General features: G+C 43.6%; 2 protein-coding genes across 3 annotated transcripts in view; both read right to left on the bottom strand.

The window, feature by feature from the left end:
• Positions 1–17813, bottom strand: part of LOC110499111 (ATP-dependent RNA helicase DHX8) — a 28651-nt gene extending 10838 nt beyond the window's left edge. The window contains exons 1-18 of one of the 2 annotated variants that reach the window (XM_021576024.2): positions 17636–17813; positions 17115–17200; positions 16941–17010; positions 16693–16781; positions 16461–16558; positions 16036–16344; positions 15775–15919; positions 15450–15653; positions 15271–15358; positions 4294–4391; positions 4027–4174; positions 3406–3587; positions 3065–3259; positions 2778–2963; positions 2485–2695; positions 2183–2364; positions 1911–2051; positions 1330–1485 (exon numbers count right to left, since the gene is read on the bottom strand). In XM_021576024.2, the coding sequence (XP_021431699.1) occupies positions 1330–1485; positions 1911–2051; positions 2183–2364; positions 2485–2695; positions 2778–2963; positions 3065–3259; positions 3406–3587; positions 4027–4174; positions 4294–4391; positions 15271–15358; positions 15450–15653; positions 15775–15919; positions 16036–16344; positions 16461–16558; positions 16693–16781; positions 16941–17010; positions 17115–17200; positions 17636–17744 (2697 nt within the window). In that variant the 5' untranslated portion in view covers positions 17745–17813. Of the gene's footprint in view, positions 1–1329; positions 1486–1910; positions 2052–2182; positions 2365–2484; positions 2696–2777; positions 2964–3064; positions 3260–3405; positions 3588–4026; positions 4213–4293; positions 4392–15270; positions 15359–15449; positions 15654–15774; positions 15920–16035; positions 16345–16460; positions 16559–16692; positions 16782–16940; positions 17011–17114; positions 17201–17635 lie in introns of those variants that run through there. The other variant, XM_036955958.1, reaches the window with a different exon arrangement.
• A 92-nt stretch (positions 17814–17905) lies between these two features.
• The window catches only part of LOC110499112 (ATP-dependent RNA helicase DHX8), a 28941-nt gene continuing 20116 nt past the window's right edge, over positions 17906–26730 (bottom strand). Inside the window, exons 10-22 of the mRNA XM_036955957.1 lie at positions 24863–24960; positions 24605–24752; positions 24093–24274; positions 23787–23981; positions 23482–23667; positions 23174–23384; positions 22679–23001; positions 22428–22583; positions 22162–22299; positions 21942–22070; positions 19508–19704; positions 19219–19398; positions 17906–19083 (exon numbers count right to left, since the gene is read on the bottom strand). Coding sequence (XP_036811852.1) covers positions 18864–19083; positions 19219–19398; positions 19508–19704; positions 21942–22070; positions 22162–22299; positions 22428–22583; positions 22679–23001; positions 23174–23384; positions 23482–23667; positions 23787–23981; positions 24093–24274; positions 24605–24752; positions 24863–24960 — 2363 coding nt within the window. The 3' untranslated portion in view covers positions 17906–18863. The remainder of the gene's footprint in view (positions 19084–19218; positions 19399–19507; positions 19705–21941; positions 22071–22161; positions 22300–22427; positions 22584–22678; positions 23002–23173; positions 23385–23481; positions 23668–23786; positions 23982–24092; positions 24275–24604; positions 24753–24862; positions 24961–26730) is intronic.

Raw genomic sequence — 26730 nt, 5'->3', positions numbered from 1 at the left:
GTCCACCTGTGGTAAATTCAATTGATTCGACATGATTTGGAAAGGCACACACCTGTCTATATGAGGTCCCACAGTTGACAGTGCATGTCAGAGCAAAAACCAGGCCCTGAGGTTGAAGGAATTGTCTGTAGAGCACTGAGACAGGATTGTGTCGAGGCACCGATCTGGGGAAGGGTACCAAAACATTTCTGCAGCATTGAAGATTCCCAAGAACACAGTGGCCTCAGCGGCAGGGTAGCCTAGTGGTTAGAGCGTTGGACTAGTAACCGAAAGGTTGCAAGTTCAAATCCCCCGAGCTGACAAGGTACAAATCTGTTGTTCTGCCCCCGAACAGGCAGTTAACCCACTGTTCCTAGGCCATCATTGAAAATAAGAATTTGTTCTTAACTGACTTGCCTAGTTAAAATAAAAAAATAAAAAAAATCTTAAATGGAAGGTGTTTGGAACCACCAAGACCTTCCGAGAGCTGGCTGCCCGGCCAAACTGAGCAATCGGGGGAGAAGGGTCTTGGTCAGGGAGGTGACGAAGAACCCGATGGTCACTCTGACAGCGCTCCGATGTACCTTTGTTGAAATGGGAGAACCTTCCAGAAGGACCAAAGTCAGATAAAATGGATAAAATTGACTGTTGAAGTCACAATGAAGTAGGGTAACATTAGAAATAAACCTTCCAGGCCTTTACGTTTTTGGCAAACGCCAATAGGCACCTAAAGACTCTGACCATGACAAACAAGATTCTCTGGTCTGATGAAACCAAGATTGAACTCTTTGACCTGAATGCCAAACGTCATGTCCATGTCATGTCCAAGCATTCCATGTGAAGCTAGTTTAGAGAATGCCAAAAGTTTGCAAAGCTATCATCAAGGCAAAGGGTGGCTACTTTGAAGAAGGTCAAATATATCATATATTTAGATTTATTTAACATTTTTTTGGTTACTACATGATTCCATGTGTGATCTTTCATAGTTTTGATGTCTTCACTATTATTCTATAATGTAGAAAATAGTAAAAAATAAAGAAAAATCCTGGAATGAGTAGGTGTCCAAACTTTTGACTGGTACTGTGTGTATATATAGAATAAGGCTGTAACGTAACAACATGTGGAAAAAGGGAAGGGGAAAGTCTGAATACTTTCTGAATGCACTGTATATATTAACATTCAATATGTTTTCCACCTAGTCCTCCAAACAGTAGAGAGTGGGCTTGGGGCATAATACAAGAAAATATATATACAAATATTTTAAGAAAAAGGGTGTTGCATTGTTAATGAGGGCCCATGGTTACAGAAGCATTGTAGGCCAGTCAGTGTCTGGCTGTATGTGTTACGTACCTTGAGAGACAGCATGGTACTGGCCAGGTTTGTTCTCTGGATTTCAGGCACATTGCTGGTGAGCATCTCGTCTCTGTAGGCTCTCTCTGTAAATAGCCGGTAGCATTTCCCAGGGCCAGTTCTTCCAGCCCTACCAGAACGCTGCTTGGCTTGGGCCTGAGAAATATAGAGAAAGCAATTAATTTAGATTGGATGTCAATGCTCTGGACTACACAAAGAACACGGAGTGTGAAAAACCCAGCAGCGTTGCAATTCTTGACACAAAACGGTGCGTCTGGCACCTACTACCATACCCTGTTCAAAAGCACTTAAATCTTTTGTCTTGCCCACTCACCCTCTGAATGGCAAACACACAATCCATGTCTCAAATTGTCCCAAGGCTTAAAAATACTTCTTTAACCTGTCTCCCCCCATTTATCTACACTGATTGAAGTGGATTTAACAAAATAAATCAATAAGGGATCATATCTTTTCACATGGATTCACCTGGTCAATGTCATGGAAAGAGCAGGTGTTCAACGTTTTCAGTGTTCCTTCTCCATGTACGATAATGATATCTGCATATGTCTTATTCAACCTACCTGTGATATGGGGGTCACCACTAATTGGTCGACGCCAGTCTTGGAATTGTAGACATTCTGCTTTACAAAGCCTGGGTCCACCACATAGTAAATCCCATCAATAGTCAGAGACGTCTCAGCAATGTTAGTGGCAATGATTACCTGCAGAATCAAATAACACAAAATGATTAGGCTTAGTCCTACCTCCGATATCGGGCATGTGTGGCAGCAGGAGATTGTGTGTGTGTTTTTGGGACCGTTCTGGTTTGTGTTTGGATGGGCACGACTGATACCTTCCTGCTGCCGGGGGGAGCAGGGTCAAAGATACGGGTCTGCATCTCGCTTGGCAGCGCAGAGTAGACAGGTAGAATGATGAGTTCAGGCACTTCAGGTCCCAGAGACTTCATCCGTTCATACAAGATCTCACAAGCGGTGTCAATCTCCTCCTGACCCGTCAGAAACACCAGGACATCACCTGCAAACAAGGAGCGAGAGAGGACAATGAGTCACTGATCGCCGAATCCTTAACTACGGATGTCAATCAAGGAGTTCAGTCCTTGCGGATGCATGCATTGTAACCGTGTTTGAACCGTACCTGGAGGCTCGGTCAGGTGGATCTGCATGACGGTGATGAGACTGGCGTCCAGGTAGTCCGTCTCAGGCTCTTTGCAGTAGAGCACCTCCACTGGGAAAGTGCGTCCTGGGATGGTAAAGATGGGCGCCTCGAAGAAGTACTGTGAGAACTTGACGGCATCTAGTGTCGCTGAGGACACAATCAGCTTCATGTCTGGGCGCTTCTTCACTGTCTGAAATTGACAGAGAGAATTCAAAGGAATTAACACACAGTCAAGGAAATATTTAGACTGTTCTGTTATGAACAAGGTATACCTTCTTGAGCAGACCAAAGAGCACGTCAGTATGGATGGTCCTCTCGTGGGCCTCGTCCAACATGATGATGGTGTACTGACCCATGTCCGGATCTATCAGACATTCCCTCTGCAGCATACCATGTGTCATGTACTTGATCACCGTCTCAGGGCTGGTGCAGTCCTCAAAACGGATGGTGTAGCCCACCTGGTGTGGAAAAGAATTGAGAGGTGAGAGGTCCATCAAAAAGGGAAGTCATTGTCTACAAGCAAATTATAAGGAATACCAAGCTAAAACTGCTCACTCACCTCCTGGCCAAGACAGCAACCGTACTCTTCAGAGACTCTCTTGGCCACGGACATGGCTGCCACACGACGGGGCTGAGTGCAGCCGATCTTCCCCCGAGCGGAGTAGCCCGCCTCGGCCAGGTACTGGGTGATCTGGGTAGTTTTCCCAGAGCCAGTCTCTCCAACCACAATCAGGATCTGATTATCGTGGACAGCCTAATAATGGAAAAGAGAGGTGACCAAAGTCAGATAAAATGGATCATTGAAACTGTTGAAGTCACAATAAAGTAGGGTAACATTAGAAATAAAGCAATGTTGACAACAACTTTATTTCTCCCTATAGGGAAATTACTATTACAAACCTGTATGAGCTGCTCTTTGAGCTTGAAGATGGGCAGGCTCTCTCTCTGCTCCAGGATGGAAAGCACTGTCTTCTTGCCATAAGAGGCCTGGTTGCCTCCAAAGGCATGTTTCTTCCACTCCGGGACGCCGTCTGGCATCATGCCAATTCCTCTCATGTTGGCTGCAATCTGCCTTCCATCAACTGTGTAAGAGGGAAGCGTCTTTAATTGAGATGAACTGGCGTGATATTTAACCTCCACCCCTTCAGATGACTGGTGATCCAGACCCAGTCTAGGACCCTGGGAGGAACCTTTACACCCACAAATCCTCCACTATAACCCTGGGCCAAGGAGGACACGGCACACTACAGCAGGCCACTCTAACTGGCCTGTTAGGATGCTAAAGGTAGATAACTATTGACGTAGTGCTGTTCTTGTCTATTAATGGTCGGTATTATGTCAAGTTTCATGTGAACCCCAGGAAGAGTAGCCGAGGAGGAACACTGGACAGGACTGTGTTTTACTATGTGGTAGTGACCTTGTGGAGGGCAGAAAGGAAAGCATGATAAACCGCATGGTTGGAAAGCATACTGTATGTCTTGCATCCCTAATGCACTGTTTGTGTGTGGTCCAGGTCCTTACAGTCAGGCAGGGGGTCTACCCAGTGCTTGTTGAGGCCAATAGGTATGCAGTCCATCTCAGCCATTCGCTGAGCCTGCTTCACCTCCCTCCTCTCCTTAGCCAAAGCACTCTGCATCATGGCTGCCTGGGACAGCGAGCCATCTGGATTCTGACAGAGGCAAACCGAGAGAACGGCATTTGTTCACACTACACGGGACAGGAGAAAACAGTTAGGCCTAAAAAAAGGTAGGATGAAAGTAGCGTGGTGCAGAGGAATATGAAACATACCTTAACAATCTTGACAGGGCTCATGTCCATACTCTGTTTAGTGTGTCCTCTCAGGAACGGAGGCTCCTCCTCCACCAGCTCAATCTCCAGGTCCTGATCTGAATGAAATAAAATTTGCACTGCAGTCAATGTATGCTTTCTAGGGCTGTGCATCTTCCCTTTCAAAGATGGTTCGACACATCTAGATACACGAGCTCCAATGCGATACAGAAACGATACGTTTTAGTTTGAAGCGATTCAGTTTGATTAGGAGGACGAAATTGATGCGATACGATTTTATTCAAACATTTAATGCATGAAGACATTAATTTTCCATTTGAAAATTAAAATCTGCTTCTGATGGAGCTCAGGAGCTGGGCGACTGAGCTAGAGCTTTTCTGAGCGGACTTCTCTGAGCGAGTGCGAGTGTGTATGGAACAGCCTGGATGTGGACATGGTTGACAGTTTCTACTATCTGGTCATAAAAAAAAGCTACAAAAATGTTCATATTTGTTGTTGAAGAAATATTTTCCATTTCATGTCAATTCTTCCCTCCGTCCCCTAAATGGTAGGCAAATATCGTCATGAATCAATGTAATGTTCTTTCCAGCATAATGTCACTGCAGGTTAGTATAATTTGCAGTCAATCACCTGCATTCTTATGCCACAAAAGGTCACAGCAGGTAGAGGTCAGGCGATAAAATTCACTTTTATTGTCTAAGTTGTAGCAATTTGACCAATTAAACCATTCTATCCATACAATGGAGACTTGACTGGTGAATTTCTGTGAGTTAGTCCTGATTGTGTCCGTTGCCCTATAAGCTTAACAATATAGCCAAAGTTGTGCTTTCTAGTATGAGCAAATAGCTTACTGGGCAGTGGGCGGGGAGATGAGGAAATGTGACAAACATGGCGTAACATTACCCATTTAGAGTTAAAAAAAAAAACTTTTGCTACGGTGAGCGACTAATGAATAGACCCCAGGTTGTTTCATTGGTTGCTGATTCTATTCATCCATAGGAACAAAAGAAAATCATCTGCCACTTTAAATATATTAGAATGTATCAATTTAAATGTTCTTTTAAGCATAATATCACTGCAGGTATAATTCTCAGTCAATCACCTGCATTCTAAAGCCACATAGACCGTTGACAAGGTTAAAAAGGGGATACTGTTGAAATCCCCTTTTATCGCCTAAATTGTAGCAATTTTACTAAATGAACCCATTCTACCCACACAATGGAGACTTGATTTCACAGTTGATGAAAACTTAGGTGTGTGTGCGTTATGGGTTATTTGTGGAAGCCTGTGAGAATGCAGCATGGCTATGGCTGCATACAGAACGGAATGTTCCCTGACTCAAGAGAGAACACCCAGTCTTAAAATGGAACAGGTAGTAATGAGGACAGGAGTGTGTGTGTTCAAAAAGGACAGCGGCACGTCTAACCAGAACTTTAAAGTGAAACCGCAACACGGTTCTATACCAAAAAGCTGAAATGTGTTGTTCTTGAAGTCGAACATCTCAAGTAAATGTTTCACGGAGTGAGCTTCTCTTTTGCTCCAACAATGCAGTTGGGCAAAATGATTGCTGTCCTTTTTTTACAAAATGAGCTGCCAACTTTGCCTATTCATGTAAAGATGACCATATACAACGAAGGTTTAAAGTGGTAATCAGAATTTGAAACAGTAACAAAGCGTTCTCCCCACCCGTTTCAGTAAAAAGCTGGAGAAATGCAAATTCACGCACAGAGCATTGGATGCAAGGACTGACCATCCATGATATCAAAACTATAGTTTTAATCTTGTTTTGAGGCTATATTGTGTTTGTTTACGCTTACTTTGTTTTCAAGCTTATATTATGGGTTCTGATGGGGTACTAAGCTCATGAGCCATTTATTTACAAGTTATATTCTTCAAGAATCAATTTCATAAATCATCCTAAAATGGATGAAGCATCTGCAGATTGCACCTTTAAGGCAACACTACCAAAAGCTATTTCTTCTGATGGTGAACCTGAGCAATCAAATCAAAACGACGTAAACTCCAAATCAGTAGGTAGATCAGAGATAGGCCTACCTTTAGTTGGACAGCGTGCACTCTGCACAGAGTTGTTATAGAGCTACTGATAGGCATTGAGGTTGCTCGGCATGCAATGACTTGTAGATCGACGACTGGCATACGCAGTTACAGTCGCAAGTGAAAGTCTACTTCCTTTGCAAACTATTCACATTTTCGCGGTCTTAAAATTCAATCTAAAAAGGGATTATAATTAGTTTTTTCCCCCCGAATAATCTACACATTTTCAAAGTGAAAGAGAAGTTAAGAACCTAAAAAAGTTAAATGTCTGGATTGCGTATGTTTTCGTACCCCAGAGTTAATTCTTGGTGGAAGCAACATACAGAGTCTTCAGAAAGTGTTCATATCCCTTAAATTTGTCCACATTTTGAGTTACAGCCTGAATTTACATTTAGATTTCTTTCACAGGCCAACACACAATACCCCATAATGTCAAAGTGGAATTATGTTGAGACATTTTTACAAATGAATTTAAAAAATGAAAAGCTGAAATATCTTGAGTAAATAAGCATTCAACCCCTTTGTTATGGCAAGCTTAAATAAGTTCAGGTGTAAACATTTGCTTAACAAGTTACATAATACGTTGCATGGACTTTGTGTACAATAATATTGTGTAACATGATTTTTGAATGACTACCTCATCTCTGTACCCCACACATACAATTGTCTGTAAGGTCCCTCAGTCGAGCAGTGAATTTCAAACAGAGACCAGGGAGGTTTTCCAATGCCTCACAAAAAAGGGCACCTATTGGTAGATGTGTAAATATACATTTAAAAAAGCAGACATTGACTATTCTTTTGAGCATGGTGAAGTTATTAATTACACTTTGGATAGTGTATCAATTCTACCAGTCACTAGAAAGATAGATACAGGTGTCCTTCCTAACTCTGGAAAACGGTTAAAGAATTTTGAGAATAAACCCTCCTTGTCACAGCTTCCCATGTACCTTAATGTTGATCATGTGGCTGTCACTGACAAGGAGCACATGGCTGAGCTCTTCAATCACCACTTCATTAAGTCAGGATTCCTATTTGACTCAGCCATGCCTCCTTGCCCGTCCAACATTTCCTCATCTCCCACCCCAACATTTCCTCATCTCCCACCCCTTCTAATGCGACTAGCCCCGATGCTCCTCCTTCTTTTCCCCCTGCCCCTTCTAATAAGTTTCTCCCTATAGGCAGTCACTGATTTCCGAGGTGCTAAAGGAGCTCCTGAAACTTGACCCCCCCCCCCCCCCCCCCTCCGGGTCAGATGGTTTAGATCCTTTCTTCTTTATTTTTATTGACTTGGCCAAAGATTTTTATACGGTAGACCATTCCATTCTTGTGGGCCGGCTAAGGAGTATTGGTGTATCTGAGGGGTCTTTGGAATGGTTTGCTAATTACCTTTCTCAAAAGAGTGCAGTGTATTAAGTCAGAACATCTGCTGTCTCAGCCACTGCCTGTCAACAATGGAGTACCCCAAGGCTTGATCCTAGGCCCCACTCTCTTCTCAATTTACATCAACATAGCTCAGGCAGTAGGAAGCGCTCTCATCCATTTATATGCAGATGATACAGTCTTATACTCAGCTGGACCCTCCCCGGATTTTGTGTTAAATGCTCCCCAACAAATATTTCTTAGTGTCCAACAAGCTTTCTCTGCCCTTAACCTTGTTCGGAACACCTCCAAAACAAAGTTAATGTGGTTTGGAAAGAAGAATGCCACTCTACCCACAGGTGTGATTACTACCTCTGAGGATTTAGGGTTTGGGAGTATGGCTAGATGGTACACTGTCCTTCTCTCAGGACATATCAAAGCTGCAGGATAAAAATAAATCTAGATTTGGTATCCTCTACCGTAAATCACTCCTCTTTCACCCCAAGCTGCCAAACTAACCCCGATTCATATGACAATCCTACCCATGCTAGATTACGGAGATGTAATTTATAGATCAGCAGGTAAGGGTGCTCTCGAGCGGCTAGATCTTCTTTACCATTCGGCCATGAGATTTGCCACCAATGCTCCTTATAGGACACATCACTGCACTCTATACTCTATACTCCGCTGATGAATGTCTTGCTCGAGCTGTGTATGCAACTGGTTCACCTCTGATGCTCACAGGGAATGAGTATTGGCAGAGACTTCTGAATGCTATTCCCCCAGAATACACCCCTCCAACCAGACAGGCTTTATCTACTCATTTGCTGGATACAGAGTTAAACAGAATTCAAGTGAAGGTCAAGCAAATCATAGAGAAAGCAGACTGCATTGCAATCATCTCTGATGGCTGGTCGAATGTTCGTGGGCAAGGAATAATTAACTACATCTCCACCTCTCAACCAGTATTCTACAAGAGCACAGACGCATGGGACAACAGACACACTGGTCTCTACATTGCAGATGAGCTGAAGGCAGTCATCAATGACCTTGGACCACAGAAGGTATTTCCACTGGTGACAGACAATGCTGCAAAAATGAAGGCTGCTTGGTCTAAAGAGTCCTACCCTCACATCACACCCATTGGCTGTGCTGCTCATGCATTGAATCTTCTCCTCAAGGACATCATGGCACTGAAAACAATGGATACAATCTACAAGAGAGCCAATGAAATGGTTAGGTATGTGAAGGGTCATCAAGTTATAGCAGCAATCTACCTCACCAAGCAAAGTGAGAAGAATAAGAGCACCACATTGAAGCTAACCAGCAACACCCGTTGAGGTGGTGATGTCATCATGTTTGACAGTCTCCTGGAGGGGAAGGACTCTACAAGAAATCGCCATATCACAGTCTTCCGATATGGACAGCCCCATCAAGAGGATCCTCCCGGATTATTTATTTTGGGAGAGAGTGGTAAGCAGCCTGAAACTCCTGAAACCTACAGCAGTAGCCATTGTACGGATTGAGGGAGACAATGCCATTCTGTCTGATGTTCAGACTCTGCTTGCAGATGTAAGAGAAGAAATCCGTACTACCCTGCCCACTTCACTGTTGCTCCAAGCAGAGGAAACTGCAGTTTTGAAATACATCAAAAAGCACGAAGACTTCTGCCTGAAGCCCTTACACGCCACAGCGTACATGTTGGACCCCAAGTATGCTGCAAGAGCATCCTGTCTGGTGCAGAGATCAACAAGGCCTATGGTGTCATCACTACCGTGTCTCGCCACCTTGACCTGGATGAGGGCAAGGTTATTGGCAGTCTGGCGAAGTACACTTCAAAGCAAGGGCTTTGGGATGGAGATGCAATATGGCAGTCGTGCCAACATGTCTCATCAGCCACCTGGTGGAAGGGACTTTGTGGATCTGAGGCTCTTTCCCCTGTTGCCTCCATCATCCTCCAAATCCCACCAACATCAGCCACCTCAGAGCACAACTGGTCCTTGTTTGGGAACACACACACCAAAGCACGCAACAGGCAGACCAATACAAGGGCTGAAAAATTGGTAGCCATCCGGGCAAAGTTGAGGATGGCTCAAAAAGCCTCAAAAAGGTTGGAAAGTGACAGTGAAGGCCTCAGAGTCTGACGTTCAAGAGGTGGAGAAGAAATGGAAGCCTGAGTCTTGACTATCATTTTACAGATGTATGTTGAAAACATTTTTGGGAGATACGATGGATCATTGGGGATCCTTCAATATTCCCTTTTGTTGTTCAGTGAAATCATCCCATGTGAAGAGTCAATTCATTTAATTAAAGTTCAATTCGTAACTAAATTGTTATTTTTATTTCTATTGGAATGATTTAATCATTTGCAATTATGTCTACTTATGATAAAGTAAAAGGTTTATGTTTGTCTCCATTTGATATGGTAAATATAACCAATGCAACCATCTACATTAATTTACATTAATTTGCATATATTTCCGTTAATTCCCATACATTCCCGTTAATTCTCACAGAACGTTTCCACCTCTGAATATTACCCAAAATGTGCAATCTTGCTTACAAGCCCTTAACTATTTCTTGAACTGGGTTGCTCGAACGAGCTGCAAAAAAACACTCAAACCTGGACAGTTATCTCCATCTCTTCATTCAAAGACTCAATCATGGACACTCTTACTGACAGTTGTGGCTGCTTCGTGTGAAGTATTGTTGTCTCCATCTTCTTGCCTTTGTGCTGTTGTCTGTGCCCAATAATGTTTGTACCATGTTTTGTCCTTTTGCCTTTTGGTAGGCCATCAATGTAAATAAGAATCTATTCTTAACTGACTTGCCTGGTTAAATAAAGGTTAAATAAAATAAACAACTTAGTTGCGGGAGAGAAAGGAAACCGCTCAGGAATTTCAGCATGAAGCCAATTGAAACAGTTACAGAGTTTAATGGCTGTGATAGAAGAAAACTGAGGATGGATCAACAACATTGTAGTTACGCCACAATACTAACCAAATTGACAGAATGAAAAGAAGAAAGCCTGTACATAATAAAAATATTCCAAAACATGCATCCTGTTTGCAACAAGGCACTAAAGTAATACTGCAAAAAATGTGCCAATGCGAATAACTTTTTGTTAACTTAAATTGGATTCGCTACTTTTTTGGGGCAAATCCAATACAACACATTACTGAGTACCACTCCATATTTTCAAGCCTAGTGGTGGCTGCATCATGTGTATGCTTGTGATCGTTAAGGACTGAGGAGTTATTTTCAAGATAAAAAAAGTAACGGAATGGAGCTAAGCACAGACAAAATCCTAAAGGTATATCTGGTTCAGTCTGCTTTCCGCCAGACACTGGGAGATGAATTCACCTTTCAGCAGAACAATAATCTAAAACACAAGGTCAACTCAACACTGCACTTGCTTGCTTACTAAGAAGACAGTGAATGTTCCTGAGTGGCCGAGTTTTTACTTAAATTTGCTTGAAGATGTATGGCAAGACTTGAAAATGGTTGTCTAGAATTGATCAACAACCAATTTGAAAGCACTTGAAGAATTTAGAAAATTGTAATTTATTTTTTAAAAATCAGCAAATGTTACACAATCCAGGTGTGGAAAGCTCTTAGACTTACCCAGAAAGACTCACAGCTGTAATCGCTGCCAAAGGTGCTTCTACAAAGTATTGACTCAGGTGTGTAAATCAGTGGAAGATCCTCAGAGGAGGAAGGGGAGGATCATCCTCAGTGAATTTCATAAAAATAAAAATAGTAAAAGTTTAAAAAGTTATACATTTTAGATACAAGTATACTAAATATATTCACGTGACCAATAATTTATTAAAACACACTGTTTTGCAATGAAGGTATTCAGTACAAAATGTGGTGAGTAGTTGACTCAAAGAAAGAGAAAGAAAATAGTTGAACAATTTTGAACAAATTAATTTCTTAAAAAATGAAGTAGAAGCAAGGAGAGCTAGCTATATATTTTGGTTTTTTTTCTTTTTGACTTTCACTTACTTAGCTAGTTTAGCCTACCCAAACAGAGAGGGATGCCATGTTAGCTTTGGCTATCCAAGGTAAGCCTTTGGTTTTATTAATTTATTGCCTCCGGGGCCCGCCTGAGTAACTGCTTGCTAACTGTATTGCATGATTGTACCGGGTATACTAACGCGTTAGTTCTAGTAGCTATGTTGACTGACGTCAGCTAATATGGTGACAACAATGTAAGCTGTGTGTAGTGTTTAGCGGTTATGATATGAAGGTTTGGCTTGGAAAGGTTTTTTCACCTGTTCACAGACAGCTGATGTGTAGTGCACTGAAGTGAAGGGAAAAGGTGAGAGGAGGAGAGCATGTAGATGCAAGAAGGAATTAACGAGCAAAGTGATCATGCTGTTTGTATGTGGCTAGAATGAAAGTGAACTGTGTTTGCGTGTGATCAGGAGTGTATTCATTCTGGCAATTTTGTTGAAAAACATTTATTTGACAGAAGCAAACTGACAAAATGGGGATAAACATACCTGAATTTGTCCAATAGAAACTCTAATTTGCAACTCTTGGGCTAATGATTACACCCTAGATCAGCAAGATGCAGTGAAGAGTGTGATTAGGCTACTCAAACGTTTCTTTCGACCTGTGTATCTACATTGAAGACTTTCATTCCTAGGCTACGTTGGCGCAACCTCATGATGGGTATAGGGAAAATGTGAGTATCATGTAATAACCTAAACCAATTGATGTTACATTGAGCAGGATAAATAGAATATGAATGACAGTCATCCAATAGGCTGTAATAGAAATAAGGCCATGCACCCCCAAAAAAGAATCGTCCTCCCTCATCTTAAACGGCACCGACCGCCACTGGTGTGTAAAGAGGATATTTCCAAAAAACATATTTTTACTTTGACGTTATTGGGCGATTATGTATTTAATCGATTTAGAATTTAGGCTGTAACAACAAAATGTGGAATAAGTCAAGGGTGAATCATTTCTGAAGGCACTGTTTATCCATTGCTTTTCTCAAAATTGCTCATGCAGTACATTCGGTAGGGAACAATTGATAGACAGCAAAATTCAAACCTTCTCTGATTTTCAAGGAAATTTATGTCAGGACTGAGACTGGCCCACTCAATACCCCTTGAAAAGCCATTCTAGTGTGTTTGGCATTAAGATATGTCAAAAATTGTCCCGCTGAAAAATATAACTATCCCAGGGTTAGGTTTTCAGAAGACTGAGGTGATTTCTCCTCTACATTTTTACCTGAGCTTTCATATTTATTTTGATCCTGGAACTCCCCAGGCCCTGCTGGTGACAAGCATACCTATAACATAATGCTGCCTTTACAATACTTAAAAAATAGAGAGGGTTTCATTCTGTGTTGTATTGGATTTGACCCAAATCTTTAATTTTGGCAAACATTTTTTATTTATTTGCGGTGTTGTCTTGCAATATTAATAGCACTGAGCGACTAGTGCTTTTTGAGGTCAGTGCGATTATAAAAACAACAACGGTTTTCGATTTTGGTTTTGATTATTTGGGTTGAATGCTTGTAACACAGAACAAAACAATGAATAAAAGTCCCATAATGGTAGTGACTGCCCGTTACTGCTGATCACTTATTAACCATCATTTATTCACATTACTTTAAAAAATATATTTAAATTGTTATGTATATTACATTTGTTTCATTTGATGACTTAATCATTTAATTCCAAGTCCTCTCATTTCGACAGAGCTACTGCCTATCCTGTCTGACAAAAATCACTATTTTGAAGTAATTCAAAGTAAATAAGGCATACTTTTATGACTGCTGAATATCAACAGCTGCTCTCTATATCCCCTCACGACCGCGCCTTCTTTTCTCTTCCGTAGCAGGCATAAAAGAAACAGACCGGACAGGTAGATGAGCAATGGATTATGGTGGTAGTTAATTACCATGTTTTATGCGCTAAACTATGTAGAATATTGGCCTGTTGGGAAACTACAACATCACACAGTTCAGGCTGGATCTGATTTATCTCTAGAGAAACCAAAGACAGTACAGCATGAAGACAGGCTGAACCGGCTTCTCCGATAGATCACACATGTAGGCGATGTCATGGCGACGTTGGCTTGCTAAGCTCATGCATAGAAACATGACATCTGGTCACACCTAACTGAGCATGAGCAGGCCGTCAGATCAAAGGCACTCCTTTGATATAAAGTAGTTTTTTGACGGTATTGAAAACGTGTCAGTTTGTCACTACCACGAGGTTGGAGTAATAACATGTTCAACTACTTAAGACATAGAGCTTCGATGCCATACAGCTCTCCTTCCGTGGCCTCCAACTGCTCTTAAATACAAGTAAAACTAAATGCATGCTCTTCAACCAATCGCTGCCTGCACCTGCCCGCCCGTCCAGCATCACTGCTCTGGACGGTTCTGACTTAGAATATGTGGACAACTAGAAATACCTCGGTGTCTGGTTAGAATGTAAACTCTCCTTCCAGACTCACATAAAACATCTCCAATCCAAAATGACATCTAGAATTGGCTTCCTATTTCGCAACAAAGCCTCCTTCACTCATGCTGCCAAACATACCCTTGTAAAACTGACCATCTTACCGATCCTCGACTTTGGCGATGTCATTTACAAAATAGCCTCCAACACCATACTCAACAAATTGGATGCAGTCTATCACAGTGCCATCCGTTTTGTCACCAAAGCCCCATATACTACCCACCACTGTGACCTGTACGCTCTCGTTGGCTGGCCCTCGCTTCATACTCGTCGCCAAACCCATTGGCTCCAGGTCATCTACAAGACCCTGCTAGGTAAAGTCCCCCCTTATCTCAGCTCGCTGGTCACCATAGCACGCGCTCCAGCAGGTATATCTCACTTGTCACTCCCAAAGCCAATTCCTCCTTTGGCCACCTCTCCTTCCAGTTCTCTGCTGCCAATGACTGGAACAAACTACAAAAATCTCTGAAACTGGAAACACATCTCCCTCACTAGCTTTAAGCACCAGCTGTCAGAGCAGCTCACAGATCACTGCACCTGTACATAGCCCATCTATAAATAGCCCAAACAACTACCTCTTCCCCTACTATTTTTATTTATTTTGCTCCTTTGCACCCCAGTATTTCTACAATTGCACACTCATCTACTGTTAAATCTATCATTCCAGTGTTTTAATTTCTATATTGTATTTACTTTGCCACCATGGCCTTTTTTGCCTTTACCTCCCTTATCTCACCTCACTTGCTCACATTGTATATAGACTTATTTTTCTACTGTATTATTGACTGTATGTTTGTTTTACTCCATGTGTAACTCTGTGTTGTTGCATGTGTCGAACTGCTTTGCTTTATCTTGGCCAGGTCGCAATTGTAAATGAGAACTTGTTCTCAACTTGCCTACCTGGTTAAATAAAGGTGAAATTAAAATAAATAAACATTTGGATTGTTTTTGACTGAAGCATCTTAAACAATTGAACCGGATTCCGATCTGTATCGATGAATCATTACACCCCTAATGCTTTCAGTAGATCACTGCTCCTGACCCCCCCCTCCCAAAAAACATGCTAAAATGTTACCTTCTTCATCATCAATTTTTGGGAGGATACCCGTCTCCTCGTCAAAGTCGGGGAACTCCTCTTTAGAAAGAACATTAGCAGCAATCATCTGTGGACAGGAAAAATACCATGTATAGATCAACATCACACTACTAAAATGAGCAAAGATGTCTCGATGAACCCTACATGTGTACACATACCTGGTTGATCTCCCACTTCTCAAGGTCAGATATCTTGGTCAGTCTCTTGCGCTCCAGTGTGTCATCCTCCAACTCAGGGGCATGGCCCAGGTTGAGGTTGGTTGGGCGGTCGGGGTTCCTCATGATTTTCTCCTCCCCACCATCAGGGCCCTGGTTCCTCCTCCTGTTCGGGTTCAGGTCCTCCCCTGTTTCCTGGTCTACATCCTGGCAACCAAGAGTAGAGTATAAGTTTCAGGTATAATTTAACTTAGCTTCATGTCCTTCATCATGCTTACCAAAGGGCAGTAGGCTTTGAATTCATTCCTGCTCTGTGTTGCTGTCTTACCTTCATGCTGAGACTGGTCTTGGATCCAGTGAAGGACAGCACCTTGATCTTGACTCGTTGACCTTTCTGGACCACATCAGCCACATTGGCAACACGTCCCTCTTTGCGTAGCTCAGAGATGTGGACCAACCCCTCCCAGCGTTTCCTACAATGAAAAACCAAAAAAGTTTTCAACATCGGGTTTTCAAAACATTGGATCACCGTAAGATACAGAACGTGTTGGGTACATGCTATCGATATTGTCCTATTCTCTTCACTAACCTCAGTCCCTCCAGTTGCACGAAGCAGCCAAACTGCAGGATGCTGGTGACTTTGCCGTTGAATATGTCCCCTACAGCAGGCTCTTCTGGTGGGGGCCGGTCCATGTGTTTGTCCTTACAGCGGTCAGAACCAACCTCAATGTCTCGATCCCTGGAGGGGCTCGGACTGCGATCACTCCAGCGGGAAACACGTTTTCGACCGCGTTTGAAGTCTCTGTCCCTCTCACGGTCGCAAGACGGAGAGCGTGAGCGTCTCTTCCTGTCTCTGTCTTGGCTCCGACTTCTGCTTCGCTGCCTTTTGTTGTCCAACCTAAAACAAGAGCCATAAAATAAAAAAATTCAAACTATTTTTCATCCAATTCAGGGTTTTGCTATTCATAGTACACCAGTAAAACTGCAAACCCTGAATTATCAAAATGTCCTTACCTGCTCGTTGAGTTTGTTCCACTAACACTGGGCATGAACATCTCCAATTCTTTCATGGCAGCATCTGCTACCCTCACATCATCGTCTTCTAGCGGAATCTGTGGGTGTTGTTAGAGAGCATTGGTCTACTGACAACCATACACTGTGTGTGGGGAGTGGGACGTAATAGCTGCGCCTTGTTTAACCGTACTTGTTTAGCCACTATGTATGTACTAATTTCTGAGAGACTTACGGGAGCTGGATTGTCTGGCCTGCACAATCCAGGAAACATCTCCTTCAGTTTGTCCTTCTCACTCTTCTGTTTGACCACAGGCTCAGAGGCTACCGCCATAAAATTAAAGATATTCAGTATGACATTTTGAAATAATCAGATACAGTATATCAAATTGTATACCAGCATTGTATAAATCATACTTGAATGTAAGACATCAGCTGCATTCAACACTAACCAGAGTTATACACGGCATATGATCAACTAACCTTTGCTCGTAGATGCTTTTGACGGCCGCATAGTTTGAATAAGTCTGAGCAAATTGCCGATGAGAGAATCCTATGAAAGAGTGAAAGTGGATTCAAAACCAGAAAGAAAGAGTATTGAATGGCCCGGGCTAATTTTAAGCATATCAAACAGCTACATCACACTATAACACTTACTGTGAAGTCTGCTCCATTTTTCAGCAGAAGTGATTTGAAGCCATCAAATGTTGGTTGCTTTTCAGCAAGGCAGATGACAAACTCAGCTAAAAGAGACAGCAAGAATAATCAACTTCAGAAGAGAGAAAAAAATGGTAGGCTACTTACTGTATTCGCTTAGGGTAACTATGCCACTGTCATAAATAACTGATCAGCAGCAAATTACTTTTTCTTGTTTTGCCAAGAATGCTCACATGAAACATGAACTAGCTAGCTTTTATAGAACTCAGGGAAATGTCACATGCTTAAACATGTTATGGGGTCCAGACCACCCACCACACTTTCAAGGCAAAGTAACCATCTCCTTTACAATAGATAACGTTATGACTAAATACAAATACGTTTTACAATCGGAATTCGGGAGTAAAATTAACGTTAGCTAGCTAAAACCAAAGGTAGCTAAAATAGCTAGCTTAGCAGCAAGCTAGTAAGATTATTCCAAATGTGGGGTGACAGAAGTAGTGTGTGACGATTCAACTTGCCAAGATCTTTCTCGCATATACCAAGATGGTTGTCAAGTTCTGTACACACTTTGGACACCAAAGACAGGTATTCAAGCCGCTTAAGCTCCTCAACTCCAAAGTCTGCCATAGTGTCCAGTGTTTGTTTTGTTTTCAGAAAACGCAGGCATTGGTAACACGCACGTTACGTTACGAACTTTGAACTTAGACCACACTTCCGGGTAATTATTTTATTGGTCACCAGGTGGAGGTAAACTCATTGCCAATTTAACAACCTAAACTCCAAGTTCATTTTTTAAACCTTTATTTAACGAGGCAAGTCAGTTTAAGAACAAATTCTTGTTTACAATGACCACCTAACCCGGACGACGCTGGGCCAATTGTGCACCGCCCTATGGGACTGCAAATCAAGGCTTGTGATACAGCCTGGAGTCGAACCAGGGTCTGTAGTGACACCTCTGGCACTGAGCAGTGCCTTAGACCGCTGCGCCACTCAGGAGCCACAAAACTGATATTGGTCTCCAGTGTGGATGTCAATGAAACATTAGCAACAAAAATTATGAGACCATACATTTAATGAGTGCAGAAAATGTTAGGATTACACTAGCACAGTAAAGGAATCACACAAAGCTAAACCAAAGACAATGCCCAAGTATTAAGTTCCATACTGGTATCTCCCTTCATTGTATAAAAATATAGCCTACTATAAAAGACAAACTGTCTCAGAGCACTGTGCTTTTTAAACAAAGACGTTCACTGCCTTGTCAAATTACTGCCCAGTCCCCTTCCTATTCAATTGATCATTTTTCAGAAGTTTACACACAGGTCAGATGTGACATTCAAGTAAAACAAACATGTTTCGTTGTCCATGATACTCAAATATAAGATTGATTCTCCTCAGGGGGATGAGACATTTTTATTCATGTTACCCAGGTAAGCCTGTAAGGACAGGAGAGCAATGACCTAATTTTACTAGTTGACTGCTAGTTGACTAGGTCAAGAGAAAGAATTCAGCCTACCAGAATTCAGCTCAAAATGATAGAATTGCAGTTAATAGAAAACAGCTGAGCACATATAACACATACTTTACACATGTCCAAAACAAGTAGATAATGACCCAGCTTTATCAAATCGCATGTTACAGCTAAAAAGGCCTGTTGGCAGACAATGTCTCTCCATGGTATTTCTCAACCAGCTGATATAGGAATGTGTCCCTCTCTTTCTGTGTTGTAGATACAAGATGCACATTCTAGCGCCGCCGAAAGGCGCGGGAGATTCTCCAAGCGTTGGGCTCCTCGTAACGGTTGTAGAGGGGCTCGAGGCGCTGCTGCTTCTTCTGTTTGCTGAGACGCGTGGGGTCGGACACTTTGAAAAAGGCCGGCGAGAACTCTACCAGCCAGCGTGGGTCAATGGTGGTCACCTCCCGCATGTACTCCTTAGTAGTCAGCACCAACTCATGGTACACCACCCTGTGGAGAGAGGAATAAGAGTATCAGGCAAGAGGAAAAGAATGTCCAGGATGGCTCAGTAACAGTTGACATTCAATGTAAACTAGTGACTAATCCATTAGTCCCCGTGGTAATCAGAAATGAGGGTCGACTCACCACTCAGGCTGGCGGTTGAACAGGGCACTGGAGGGGTGGATGTACACCACCTGCTGGTCAATGAGCGTACGGTAGCCCTCCTGGGGATCCTTTTTGGCTGCGTTCCGGAAGAAACCACTGCAGATGGCCTTCTGCACACGCACCGTGGCCTTTCCACAAGTCACCACATCAAGTTTATGTCTGCAAAGAGGTAAACGTTTTTGGATTTGTGTGAGAAGATTTCTAGTAAGTGAGGTTTCTTTACCAGACATACAATTACCTTGATCATCAAATGGACAGTGGAACCTACCTGTCCATGATACCCAGCATCTGCTTGCGGATATCCTGGGCTCTGCGCAAGGAACGAGCCTGGATGAAGTTCTCGTAGCACCAGGGGTTGGAGAACTTGTTGTTCTTCCAGGAGTTATAGACAGCCAGCAGAGTAAGGTGGTCTCCCTCGGCCTGGTGGAACTTGGCCTTCTTCTGGTCAGCCAGGGCCTGCTTGTCCTGAGACACAGAGAATAAAATAACTGTTAGTCATCAAATGATCAACAATGGCACACCATATAAATTTTCTCATTGAGGTCTCAAACCATAATGGTAAACCTCAACAACATTCAACTGTGCTGCAAAGAAAAAATTAAAAAAAAGATATAATAATGTGTTTCAGACATAAGGAAGTGGATGGCTGCAAACTTTCTACTTTTAAACTCGGACAAAACAGAGATGCTTGTTCTAGGTCCCAAGAAACAAAGAGATCTTCTGTTGAATCTGACAATTAATCTTAATGGTTGTACAGTCGTCTCAAATAAAACTGTGAAGGACCTCGGCGTTACTCTGGACCCTGATCTCTCTTTTGAAGAACATATCAAGACCATTTCAAGGACAGCTTTTTTCCATCTACGTAACATTGCAAAAATCAGGAACTTTCTGTCCAAAAATGATGCAGAAAAATTAATCCATGCTTTTGTCACTTCCAGGTTAGACTACTGCAATGCTCTACTTTCCGGCTACCCGGATAAAGCACTAAATAAACTTCAGTTAGTGCTAAATACGGCTGCTAGAATCCTGACTAGAACCAAAAAATTTGATCATATTACTCCAGTGCTAGCCTCTCTACACTGGCTTCCTGTCAAAGCAAGGGCTGATTTCAAGGTTTTACTGCTAACCTACAAAGCATTACATGGGCTTGCTCCTATCTATCTCTCTGATTTGGTCCTGCCGTACATACCTACACGTACGCTACGGTCACAAGACGCAGGCCTCCTAATTGTCCCTAGAATTTTTAAGCAAACAGCTGGAGGCAGGGCTTTCTCCTATAGAGCTCCATTTTTATGGAACGGTCTGCCTACCCATGTCAGAGACGCAAACTCGGTCTCAACCTTTAAGTCTCTACTGAAGACTCATCTCTTCAGTGGGTCATATGATTGAGTGTAGTCTGGCCCAGGAGTGGGAGGGTGAACGGAAAGGCTCTGGAGCAACGAACCACCCTTGCTGTCTCTGCCTGGCCGGTTCCCCTCTTTCCACTGGGATTCTCTGCCTCTAACCCTATTACAGGGGCTGAGTCACTGGCTTTACTGGGGCTCTCTCATGCCGTCCCTGGAGGAGGTGCGTCACCTGAGTGGGTTGAGTCACTGATGTGGTCATCCTGTCTGGGTTGGCGCCCCCCCCCCCCCCCCCCTTAAGTTGTGCCGTGGCGGAGGTCTTTGTGGGCTATACTCAGCCTTGTCTCAGGATGGTAAGTTGGTGGTTGAAGATATCCCTCTAGTGGTGTGGGGGCTGTGCTTTGGCAAAGTGGGTGGGGTTATATCCTTCCTGTTTGGCCCTGTCCGGGGGTGTCCTCGGAGTGGGCCACAGTGTCTCCTGACCCCTCCTGTCTCAGCCTCCAGTATTTATGCTGCAGTAGTTTATGTGTCGGGGGGCTAGGGTCAGTTTGTTATATCTGGAGTACTTCTCCTGTCCTATTCGGTGTCCTGTGTGAATCTAAGTGTGCGTTCTCTAATTCTCTCCTTCTCTCTTTCTCTCTCTCGGAGGACCTGAGCCCTAGGACCATGCCCCAGGACTACCTGACATGATGACTCCTTGCTGTCCCCAGTCCACCTGGCTGTGCTGCTGCTCCAGTTTCAACTGTTCTGCCTTATTATTATTCGACCATGCTGATCATTTATGAACATTTGAACATCTTGGCCATGTTCTGTTATAATCTCCACCCGGCACAGCCAGAAGAGGACTGGCCATCCCACATATGCTCTCTCTAATTCTCTCTTTCTTTCTCTCTCTCGGAGGACCTGAGCCCTAGGACCATGCCCCAGGAATACCTGACATGATGACTCCTTGCTGTCCCCAGTCCACCTGACTGTGCTGCTGCTCCAGTTTCAACTATTCTGCCTTATTATTATTCGACCATGCTGGTCATTTATGAACATTTGAACATCTTGACCATGTTTTGTTATAATCTCCACCCGGCACAGCCAGAAGAGGACTGGCCACCCCACATAGCCTGGTTCCTCTCTAGGTTTCTTCCTAGGTTTTGGCCTTTCTAGGGAGTTTTTCCTAGCCACCGTGCTTCTTCACCTGCATTGCTTGCTGTTTGGGGTTTTAGGCTGGGTTTCTGTACAGCACTTTGAGATATCAGCTGATGTACGAAGGGCTATATAAAATAAATTTGATTGATTGATTGATTGATACCCAGAAGAGTGATATGACCCTATTTCAGTGTTTATGAGTCTTGTGATTTAACGTACCTTGGGCCTGTAGAAGACGTTCTGCACAGACAGCATGGAGACGATGGTGAGCATCTCCTCACTGCAGCCCAGGTGGACGGACATGATCAGCATCTTACACAGCATGGGCTCCAGAGGGAACTCCGCCATCTGACAGAGAGATGGAAATAATGAATTGGTAATTAATCCTCACTTTTGCCTTTCTTAACAATAGTCTCCTTTTTTTGGTATAAACTCTTACCCTGCGTCCGAGACGAGTGAGCAACCCTTCATCGTCCAGAGACCCCAGAGTGTAGAGCTGCTCCATGGCAGTGATCAGCGTCTCCATGGGTGGAGCGTCCATGAAATCAAACGATAGCAGGTCATTGATGCCCATGGCCTGAAGGAATATGGAGAAAGGGACGTCAGGGGATGATACGGGAGGAGTAGGTCTCAGCAGACAAGTATAGATCACAGAAGCATGTACAGTGAAACAAGGTTTATCCCCTTTTGTGACTGTGTGCATACCTTGAGGGACAGCACAGTGCTGGCCAAGTTAGTTCTCTGGATCTCAGGCACATTGGTGGTGAGCATCTCGTCTCTGTATGCTCTCTCAGTGTACAGCCTGTAGGTCTTCCCTGGGCCAGTTCTTCCAGCTCTACCAGCCCGCTGCTTGGCTTGGGCCTAACAGAAGATACATTGAAGCCCTTAGCATACCAAATCGTAATTGCTTGAGAGAGACAGAAAATAAATATGAACTGAGTGATTAACCAGTTTACCTGTGAAATGGGAGTCACCACCAGCTGGTCAATACCAGTCTTGGAGTTGTACACCTTTTGCTTCACAAATCCTGGGTCCACAACGTAGTAGATACCGTCAATGGTCAGCGACGTCTCAGCAATGTTAGTGGCAATGACAACCTTTCTGCTGCCGGGGGGAGCAGGGTCAAAGATACGGGTCTGCATCTCGCTTGGCAGCGCAGAGTAGACAGGTAGAATGATGAGTTCAGGCACTTCAGGTCCCAGAGACTTCATCCGTTCATACAAGATCTCACAAGCGGTGTCAATCTCCTCCTGACCCGTCAGAAACACCAGGACATCACCTGCAAACAAGGAGCGAGAGAGGACATAAAGGTTGATAACTCTTCACAATCAAGGGTGAATATCAAACTGACATTTTATAGCAATGGATTTGCATTCATGCAGTGATTTAGGCCAATGACTATGAATTACAGTTAGACTATAGACTGGGTTTAACCTTTGTTAAAACTGTACCTGGAGGCTCGGTCAGGTGGATCTGCATGACGGTGATGAGACTGGCGTCCAGGTAGTCCGTCTCAGGCTCTTTGCAGTAGAGCACCTCCACTGGATAGGTGCGTCCTGGAATGGTAAAGATGGGCGCTTCGTAGAAGTACTGGGAGAACTTGACGGCATCTAGCGTGGCTGAAGTGACAATCAGCTTCATGTCTGTGCGTTTCTGCACCGTCTGAAAAGGGGGAGAGTTAGCTTAATACAAAACTTTCCTTTAAAATATTAGTGATGTTTAGACCCTGAAGTCAAGGGGAAACAAGACCCTGGTATACCTTCTTGAGCAGACCGAAGAGCACATCGGTATGGATGGTCCTCTCGTGGGCCTCATCCAACATGATGATGGCGTACTGGCCAAGGTCCGGATCTATCAAACACTCTCTCAGCAACATACCGTCTGTCATGTACTTGATCACCGTCTCAGGGCTGGTGCAGTCCTCAAAACGGATGGTGTAGCCCACCTGGTGTAGAAGAACGGAGACACAAGTTAGAAATAACTAGGGCCAGACGTTTGAGATTGTTCTGCGATCAGATGTATTCGGCATTGTCTCATGGTCACGTGGGCCAGGAGATCACTCACCTCCTGGCCAAGACAGCAACCGTACTCTTCAGAAACTCTCTTGGCCACAGACATGGCTGCCACACGACGGGGCTGAGTGCAGCCGATCTTCCCCCGAGTGGTGTAGCCCGCCTCGGCCAGGTACTGGGTGATCTGGGTAGTTTTCCCAGAACCAGTCTCTCCAATAACAATCAAGATCTGGTTATCATGGACAGCCTGTAATAGAGAAGCAGAGATGTGAGCAAAATGTTATGCCATAAATGGTCAAAAACAGCTGTTGAAATAGAAATAACTAGCAATATATAATTTGCAAACTTTTGCACAAACCTGTATGAGTTGCTCTTTGAGCTTGTAGATGGGCAGGCTCTCTCTCTGCTCCAGGATGGACATTGCCGTCTTCTTGCCGTAAGAGGCCTTGTTGCCCCCAAAGGCATGTTTCTTCCACTCCGGGATGTCAGTTGGCATCATGCCAATTCCTCTCATGTTGGCTGCAATCTGCCTTCCATCAACTGTGTAAGAGGGAAGCGTCTTTAATTGAGATGAACTGGCGTGATATTTAACCTCCACCCCTTCAGATGACTGGTGATCCAGACCCAGTCTAGGACCCTGGGAGGAACCTTTACACCCACAAAGCCTCCCCTGTAACCCTGGGCCATGGAGGACACGGCACACTACAGCAGGCCACTCTATCCGGCCTGTTAGGATGCTAAAGGAAACCAGATAACCATCCCCATCCCTGCAAACCCTGAGGGCTGCTGCTGCTACACTGGAGGAAGTCTGATTTAGTGGCTCAGACCGGACTGTGTTGAGGATTACTGTGTGCTTCCATACAGACTTACCATCAGGCAGAGGGTCTACCCAGTGTTTGTTCAGGCCCATGGGGATAGAGTCCATCTCAGCCTCTCGCTGACACTGCTTCACCTCCCTCCTCTCCTTAGCCAATGCACTCTGCATCATGGCAGCCTGGGACAGCGAACCGTCTGGATTCTGACAGAGGGAAACAAAGTGAGCTGCAATTGTTCACACTCCTAAACAGGATGAAAACACAAACAAAATTGCCTTGAAAGTAGGTTGATCAAGAGGACATGGAAACATACCTTAACAATCTTGACAGGGCTCATGTCCATACTCTGTTTAGTGTGTCCTCTCAGGAACGGAGGCTCCTCCTCCACCAGCTCAATCTCCAGGTCCTCATCTGAAAGAAAGCGGTGGGCAAATCAGCATCCAATACATCGATGTGAATCTAAACCGACAGTGGTTTTCTATGAAGAAAATGTACACGAGGGCGTGCTAAATTACTCTTTTAGCACGGCTGTGCTGCGGCCATAGGTACGAGGCGGAGCAGAGTACCGTAGATTAGCACAATCGTGCTAAAAAAAAAACGTTTTTACACAACCGCAAGTGTACAATTGCTTTTCTACAAGGGTTACGAGTCAAATATAATATATATATTCCAATCTAAATGTTCCATTGCCATGCTGGCTGGCAAAGCTATTATCCCTTGCTTGCTAGCCAGCCAACTACAACTAACACAGTCACGTCAAACTATGCTATAATAGCAAAGTAGCTGCCTTTCATTTAGTTGGACCGGCTTTTCTAGTGACATGTGTATGAGATATATATATATTACACACAGTGCCTTGCGAAAGTATTCGGCCCCCTTGAACTTTGCGACCTTTTGCCACATTTCAGGCTTCAAACATAAAGATATAAAACTGTATTTTTTTGTGAAGAATCAACAACAAGTGGGACACAATCATGAAGTGGAACGACATTTATTGGATATTTCAAACTTTTTTGACAAATCAAAAACTGAAAAATTGGGCGTGCAAAATTATTCAGCCCCCTTAAGTTAATCCTTTGTAGCGCCACCTTTTGCTGCGATTACAGCTGTAAGTCGCTTGGGGTATGTCTCTATCAGTTTTGCACATCGAGAGACTGACATTTTTTCCCATTCCTCCTTGCAAAACAGCTCGAGCTCAGTGAGGTTGGATGGAGAGCATTTGTGAACAGCAGTTTTCAGTTCTTTCCACAGATTCTCAATTGGATTCAGGTCTTTGACTTGGCCATTCTAACACCTGGATATGTTTATTTTTGAACCATTCCATTGTAGATTTTGCTTTATGTTTTGGATCATTGTCTTGTTGGAAGACAAATCTCCATCCCAGTCTCAGGTCTTTTGCAGACTCCATCAGGTTTTCTTCCAGAATGGTCCTGTATTTGGCTCCATCCATCTTCCCATCAATTTTAACCATCTTCCCTGTCCCTGCTGAAGAAAAGCAGGCCCAAACCATGATGCTGCCACCACCATGTTTGACAGTGGGGATGGTGTGTTCAGCTGTGTTGCTTTTACGCCAAACATAACGTTTTGCATTGTTGCCAAAAAGTTCAATTTTGGTTTCATCTGACCAGAGCACCTTCTTCCACATGTTTGGTGTGTCTCCCAGGTGGCTTGTGGCAAACTTTAAACAACACTTTTTATGGATATCTTTAAGAAATGGCTTTCTTCTTGCCACTCTTCCATAAAGGCCAGATTTGTGCAATATACGACTGATTGTTGTCCTATGGACAGAGGCTCCCACCTCAGCTGTAGATCTCTGCAGTTCATCCAGAGTGATCATGGGCCTCTTGGCTGCATCTCTGATCAGTCTTCTCCTTGTATGAGCTGAAAGTTTAGAGGGACGGCCAGGTCTTGGTAGATTTGCAGTGGTCTGATACTCCTTCCATTTCAATATTATCGCTTGCACAGTGCTCCTTGGGATGTTTAAAGCTTGGAAAATCTTTTTGTATCCAAATCCGGCTTTAAACTTCTTCACAACAGTATCTCGGACCTGCCTGGTGTGTTCCTTGTTCTTCATGATGCTCTCTGCGCTTTTAACGGACCTCTGAGACTATCACAGTGCAGGTGCATTTATACGGAGACTTGATTACACACAGGTGGATTGTATTTAACATCATTAGTCAT

This window comes from Oncorhynchus mykiss, chromosome 20 (assembly GCF_013265735.2).
Source record: "Oncorhynchus mykiss isolate Arlee chromosome 20, USDA_OmykA_1.1, whole genome shotgun sequence".
NCBI classification, from domain to species: domain Eukaryota; kingdom Metazoa; phylum Chordata; class Actinopteri; order Salmoniformes; family Salmonidae; genus Oncorhynchus; species Oncorhynchus mykiss.
The sequence above is the reverse complement of the archived record's forward strand: the minus strand, read 5'-3'. Positions and strand labels throughout refer to the sequence as shown.